This window comes from Alligator sinensis, unplaced genomic scaffold, assembly GCF_000455745.1.
Source record: "Alligator sinensis unplaced genomic scaffold, ASM45574v1 scaffold498_1, whole genome shotgun sequence".
Classification (NCBI taxonomy): domain Eukaryota; kingdom Metazoa; phylum Chordata; order Crocodylia; family Alligatoridae; genus Alligator; species Alligator sinensis.
In genome coordinates, this window is record NW_005842469.1 from 898,139 (window position 1) to 904,934 (window position 6,796).

Sequence of the window (6,796 nt, forward strand, 5' to 3'; positions counted from 1 at the left end):
TCATGGTCTCATAAGGGGCTACCATCCCTGTGGTTTTCACCCCCTGCCCTTCAGTTACAAGTGACACAAATTTTGCTCAGAACAGTGTGAGGTGCGGTTTCCCCCAAACCCCTGCACCTACCTCCTTGAAACTTGACATGCTTTGTGGCCTCAGCAGGGGCTATGTGCTGTGCTGTCTTCATTCAAATCAGGCGAAAAAGGACACTTATAGGAATGTTTTGTGAGTCCCCATTATAGCCAACGGGCGAAACGTTGAAGTGCGTCAGCGTTGAACAGTGAAACAGTTTTGACAAAATGAAACAGAACCGCGCTTTGAAAGGAAACGTCTAAATGAAACACTGACCCTTTGAAATGGCGAAACGAAACTGAAACGAAAAGGTGCTGTTTTACACAGCCCTAATAGACGCCCCCCAGAAGTGGCGCAAGCACCTACTCCAGATAGCTTTGAGAAATGCCTGGACACCTATCTTGCTGGGGTCACCTGACCCCAACTGACTTCCTGCCCCTGGGGCAGGACCCGATGATCTGGCAAGGTCCCTTCCAGCCCTCATGTCTATGAAATCTAGGTAAAAGTCCCCAGTCGCCCGGGGGAGGTCGGCGGACCACAGGCTGAAAAGAGAGAGCGTGAAGGGAGGGCGCCTGTTTCTCAGCCTGGTTAGATTCACGGCGCCCCTCCCTCAGAAAATGCCAGCTTGCGTTCAGGGATGTGTATTGTAGCCACGCTGGTCTAAGGACACAGGCAGACAAGGCTCTCTGGGTAAATGTGGTCTCTTCATTTTAGTTGGTCAGATTTACCAAACGAATCGTCGGTTTATTTTCACATTTTGACAGAAAAGCAACAGAGGCGGGCAGCCGCCTGCGGCACAGGCTTCAGAACAGCACGGCCTGCGGGCTGCAGCTTCGGAGCCGTGTTTGCAAGTCGAACAGCGTCCAACTGCGGCCGCGTCAGCCCCCGCCCCAGGGGAGGGGCCGGTGCGCGAGGCCCCACCCACTATCGAGCCCTTGTCTCGGGCAGGGAAGCGCGGGTAGGGTAGGAGGGAGTCGTCACGTGGAGCGGGGTTAGGGAGTCCGCATTTTCCGGTCTCCCCTACAGAGACGCACTTCCGCCGCCGGCGGCGGTGACTTCCGCTTTGTCACTTCCGCCGCCTCCCCGTTTCCTGCCCGGCTGTGGGGGGCCGACGACGCGTGGCCTGTCCCTGCGAGCGCGCGCGGTCTCCCCTTCCTGCCGCCGCCCGCTCCAGCCGACCCCGCTCTCCCGCTCGCCGCCGCCATGGCGATGCGGCAGACCCCACTGACGTGCTCGGGCCACACGCGGCCCGTGGTGGACTTGGCCTTCAGCGGAATCACCCCCTACGGCTACTTCCTCATCAGCGCCTGCAAAGGTGAGGGCTGGAGGCGGGGGCGGCGTTCTTCCGGGCCTGGGGGGGCGCGGCTTGTCTCGTCCTACCCTCCCCGCTCGCGACCAGGCCGCGGGGGGGGGGGTGTCTCCTTTCTTCCTTCTCCCCGTGTCCTATACGAGGCATGGGTAGGGGTCACGGTCAACATGGTGGGGGGAAGGCCAGGCCGTAGCTGCCCCATTGGTTAGGGCAATGGGAGGACGTGGGCGGCTGCTTTCCACTTGGGCCCCAGAGGCCCAGGTCCTGCTTGTGAGGAAAGTTCTGTTTCTGTCCTGGATTTGGATCTGATGGGAGGACCGCAGAGGTGCCTGCCCACCCGTGCCTGCCTTCAGAATAAAGTGTCTGTGGCTTGACACCACTGCCGGGATTGCAGTGCATTCATTGCAGCAAATGGCCTCTTTATCTTGTCCCTGATTTTCCCCTGGGTACAACTTTCTTTTGTATCTTTTTAGGATACTATCCTTTGCACATACTCATTGCCTTGACCAAATAATCGTCTTCCTTAAGAGGACCCTCTATGTCAGTGGTCACCAACCAGTGGATCTCAATCCACTGGTTGATCTCGGAGGCTTTTGGAGCCAATCCGAGGCTGGGGTGGGGTGGGGGGCTGAGTGCCTGTGTGCATGCATGTGCGTGCCCTAGCCCAGCAGGTCAATCCATGGGGGAAGGAAGGGGTGGGGGCTAGATCGAGGCCCCTGAAGTGAGGGACAGTGCCGCAGAGGCAGGAGCAGCAGTAAGTTGAGTGTAGTGGGTGAGTTCTTTAGATCTGTTAGTCATTGTTAAGTACATTTATTTTATCTGATTGTTAATCTTTCTTTTTCCCAAGATGGCAAACCTATGCTACGTCAAGGTGACACAGGAGACTGGATTGGAACATTTATGGGTCATAAAGGTGCCGTATGGGGTGCCACTTTGAACAAGGATGCCACTAAAGCAGCTACAGCAGCTGCAGATTTTACTGCGTAAGTAATTAACCATGTCTAAAATTTGACTGTATTATGATTTCAGTTTGCAATCCTAGAATTTTGTAATTTTTTTTTAAAATGCAGTTTCTGCATTAAATATATTTGCCTTTCTTACACACCTGGCCGATTTACAGAGACTTGTATTAAAAAGTATAGAAAGTGAGGTTGTTGATATTTGTGGTAATACAGTAATGGTAGTTAAACTGTAGAGATGGCTTAATGGATTACTTTTATGGACATAGACTAATAACATAATTGTCTACCAACAACAATTTTAGATAGCCTCTAATCTTTTGTGTTGCAGTTATATCGGATGCTAAAGTCTTCTAGAAGTATGGGGTTTTTTTGTTCTTTTAACTGCCATTTCTCACTTTTTTTCCCATTTGACTTCTGGTACCTACTGTCACTTAATTTTTCTCAAGTTAAATTATTTTCTTGTAAACTTGCTAAATATTTACATGCATGCTTAATGTTTTTGTATACACAATTTTCTTAACTTTGTTCAGACTACTCAGAGTATGTGTATAATAGTTAATAAGAATGTGAGTGCAGATCATGTACAAGTGATTCATAATTTTAGGCAGACACATTTTTCAAACCTACTACTAAAGGGAAAAGGGCTGTTTATTTTGGAGTGGTACAAAGGAATTAAAGAAATGGAAATTCTAAGGCAGACAAGGTTCTTTGAGTGAATTTGATATCTTTTATTAAACCAACTTAAATAGTTGGAAAACAATTATTAAGCAAGCTTTCGGGTTCAAAAACCCTTCGTCTGGATAAGGAAGTTTCAGTAGTTGGTATGTACTCTTTCTTGTCTGCTTATGTCCTTAGACCAACACAGCTACAACCTACACCCCTGGAAATTCTGAAGTTTTCGTTCTTAAACACTAAGCATTTCTACTGTTGGGCTTTACGTGTTACCAGAGTGTAGTAGTTATGTATAACCACTACATTATGTTCTCAGGAAAATCTTGCTGCAACCTGAATAGCCAGTTTAGTTGCAATGCACTTAGTAGTAACTATACAACTGCATTTGTACTGTCTTTCAGCAAAGTATGGGATGCTGTTTCAGGAGATGAACTAATGACATTGGCTCACAAGCACATTGTGAAATGTGTGGATTTTACTGAGGTACTGTTCTCTTCCCTTTCAAACCCCCACTTTTTCCCCTAGGGAGTGAAACTCTTGGATATAGTTAATTACTGCGGCCCTTATTTCCTTATGCTTATTTTCAATGGAAGGTTCATGTTAACTGCTCTGTGTTTCGAAGGGATAAATTAAATATAACGTATGCTGTAGTAGATTGCCTGAAAAATCATCCCGCGTTTTAACTGTAACCCACATTTCCAGTTGAGAAACCTAACTCTAGTTTTCTGCTATTTTAGGACAGCAATTATCTGTTGACTGGTGGACAAGATAAATTGTTGCGTATTTATGACTTGAGCAAGCCAGAAGCAGGTAAGTCTGCTTTTTAAATCTTCCCACTTAAAGTTCTTTTTTTTTTTTTTATTGTTATACAACTGGCTTTGAAAATGATCAGATCTGCTGAATTTCATGAATTACAAATATTGGGAGTCTTGTTTTTCCCAGTTAGTAGTCATGGAATTGAGACAAATTCCTATAATAATAGGACATACTGGAAATCTCTAGCAGCCTTCGAGTTTCACTGCTCTTAAATCCTATGCTCTTTTCAATCAATATTAGTTTGATTTGAAGGGTTTTATTTTAGTTGTCAAAACTTCTGAAATTACCTATTCCAGGTGTTTGCTTGGGCTCTGTTCACATCTTGCAGTTATGTGATTGGTAACTGTTACATTGATTATCATAAGGTACTTTTGAATTGCCCACAGTATTTTTAGATTACATTGGCCTTGTCACTGCGCAGTAAAGTTGCATTGGTTCAACTTAAGATTTTTCAGTAGCTCAAACCTGTGTCCACTCTTCTGTTCAAGGGGCTCTAATTTCAGTTTTAATTACACATGTTCATAGTGGACTTGAGCTAAATCAAATAAGTTGCTCTTAACACAAAAGCAAATGTCCATGCATAGTTTATACAACTCTAACTAATTCTGTTACTGAACCTAAACCAGTGCAATTTCTCTAAGGGTATAGGAATAGCCTTAACATTTAAAATGCTTCAAAGTGCAGCTGCAACTACATGGAGGGAGTGCGAATGGAGCTGAAGTCAATGAAGGCTGTCCTATCCACCTCACACTTGCTCTCCTGGAGTGCTTCCCAATTCTGCTGCCCCACCAGAGGTGGGGAAGGAGTGCAGTTATGGGGCTGGAGATTAAGAATCCTGGCTCTGGTGCAGAGCGCTCACAAAAGCGCTCACTGACACAATCCTGATCTCCCCCCTGCCCTTCCTGTGGGAATGTGGGGGTAAGGGGACAATCACTGCTGGAGGAACCAGGGGGTTTCTTGTCATATTTTTCTAGACCGTGTATATGTAACAGGAATAATTTCATTTTTAAGTGCTCCTAAATAGTTCTTGCTTCCCTCAGGGTTATATTTGGAGGTTTCCAAAGGATGTGTATATCTATTTATATCCTAAGTTTTAAAAAAAAAAAAAAAGAAAACTCTAGTTTTCTCTCACCCTTACTCTTTAAATTCAGGATAAAAATTCCAAATACTGTGACAGTATCTTTCATCTTTACTCTCAAGGCTGGTTGTTGATTTTTCCCCCCCCCCACTATTAATGATTAGCTACATGCACTTATAAATAGTGATTTGAGTCATGAGACTCTTTCCTTTTTCTTTTGTTTTATGTACTAAAATACTTGCTTTCATCTTCAGAACCTCAGGTGGTTAGTGGACATAATTCAGGCCTTAAAAAGGCTTTCTGGAGCAGTGATGACAAACAGATCCTTTCAGCTGATGATAAAACTGTCCGGTAGGAAACAGTAACTTTCATACTTATGAAATATTTATTTTATTTCATCATGTAATCAGGTTGCAGTGCAGCTAATTTAAATTTAAACCCAAGTTATGCATTTTAATGATCAGGCTTTTTTTTGGTGTAGTTGGAGTATATAAACATAGCTGGTAAAAAAAAAAAAAAAAAAAAAAAAAAAAAATCAAGTTGTACAAAATCCCTGATTATTGCTTGCATATGTGGTGGCATTGCATTATATCTTGAACCCTTCTTAATATTCAGTTCTATAATGAGAATTGATGAGAAATGTTAAGTGTGTGTTTTTTATTTAGCTCTGGTATGCCAGTTAACTAAGAGGTGAAATTGTTTTGTTGCCATCTGATTTTTACATGTTGTGTCTGCCATCCAGCAGTTCTTAGGTTTCTCTGGTGTATATGCCTAATGTGTCATAGTGATGAGAAGTGGGGAAAGCATTGGATTGTTACAAAGAATGTATCCCTATCTTTAATTACTTGATTTTTGCCTCTTGGGTAGATAGGAAATCCCCCACAAACCTTGTGTCAGCTGGAAAGGGGGAGGTGTTGTTCACTCCCCCCCCCCCCATATTGTAAGCTGTGAGAATCTACCACTTCCTCAGTTTTCTGGCTGCTGTGGCTAGGGTGCTGTCTTTGCTATAAAACCCTTAGTCCTTTATCAGTTGTAGTGTTAAGGTAATAGATTTCTTCTGTTTTATTCCAGCTCCCGGTGGAAGGATTTGAAGTTATCTTCCCTTCCTGACTCGATTTAAGCTGTGTCAGCAAGTGACAGTTTCTTGTCAGTTTTAGCAGCACACCAAATAGGCCAGAACCTGTTTTTTAATCCCTGCTGAATCTTGGCAAAGATAGGAGCAGCAATGGCAGAGGCCCTGGGTCTGTGTGTTTGGCTTGCATCTAGAGGACTATCCTAGATATATTTAGAAAGTTAACTTACCTTAGATATTATGCTTGTATTGGTCTTAATTCCTTTGGAACTGACACGAAAATGCTGTTGGTTTGCCAATGATGAAGTTGAGCAAGACTTTTTAGCTTTGTCACTAGAAACCTGTATTGCTTAGGAAACTAGTCACAGTGCACAGAATTTTTAACACTATAGGTGACTGGTGGCAATACCTGAACAGCTTTAAAGTAGGGGTGTGCTGATAGAGATTTTTGGGGGCCGAAACTGATAGCCAATTTTTAAGGAGGCATATCAGGGGATACCTATCTGATTTCCAATACACAGCTCTTCAGCTTGTAAGTCTGGTGTGGTGGAAGGGGTATGCGGGAGGCAGATCAAAGCCCCTGCAGTGAGGGAGGGAGTGAGGCTGGGGCAGGTGCTGCCTGATGGGTGGGGAGGGGCACAGGACAGAGCTGCAAGTGGCTCATCTAGGGGGGCAGTGGGGGGACGTGCCCCCCAGATCTGTGCGGGGTGGGCTGGGGCCGGGGAGGGGGCAGGACAGAGCCGCTGCTTGTTCAGGGGGTGCAGGAAGGGAGGGGGAGAAGCTCCTGCCCCTGCATACAGTTTGTCTGGTGCTTGTCTAT

At 45.0% G+C, this 6,796-nt stretch overlaps 1 protein-coding gene across 1 annotated transcript in view; it reads left to right on the top strand.

Moving 5' to 3' along the window:
- The first annotated feature begins 1,021 nt into the window (after positions 1 to 1,021).
- The window catches only part of STRAP (serine/threonine kinase receptor associated protein), an 11,398-nt gene continuing 5,623 nt past the window's right edge, over positions 1,022 to 6,796 (top strand). The window contains exons 1-5 of the mRNA XM_006030868.3: positions 1,022 to 1,382; positions 2,224 to 2,359; positions 3,412 to 3,493; positions 3,748 to 3,820; positions 5,159 to 5,255. Of these exons, the coding sequence (XP_006030930.1) occupies positions 1,271 to 1,382; positions 2,224 to 2,359; positions 3,412 to 3,493; positions 3,748 to 3,820; positions 5,159 to 5,255 (500 nt within the window). The 5' untranslated portion in view covers positions 1,022 to 1,270. The remainder of the gene's footprint in view (positions 1,383 to 2,223; positions 2,360 to 3,411; positions 3,494 to 3,747; positions 3,821 to 5,158; positions 5,256 to 6,796) is intronic.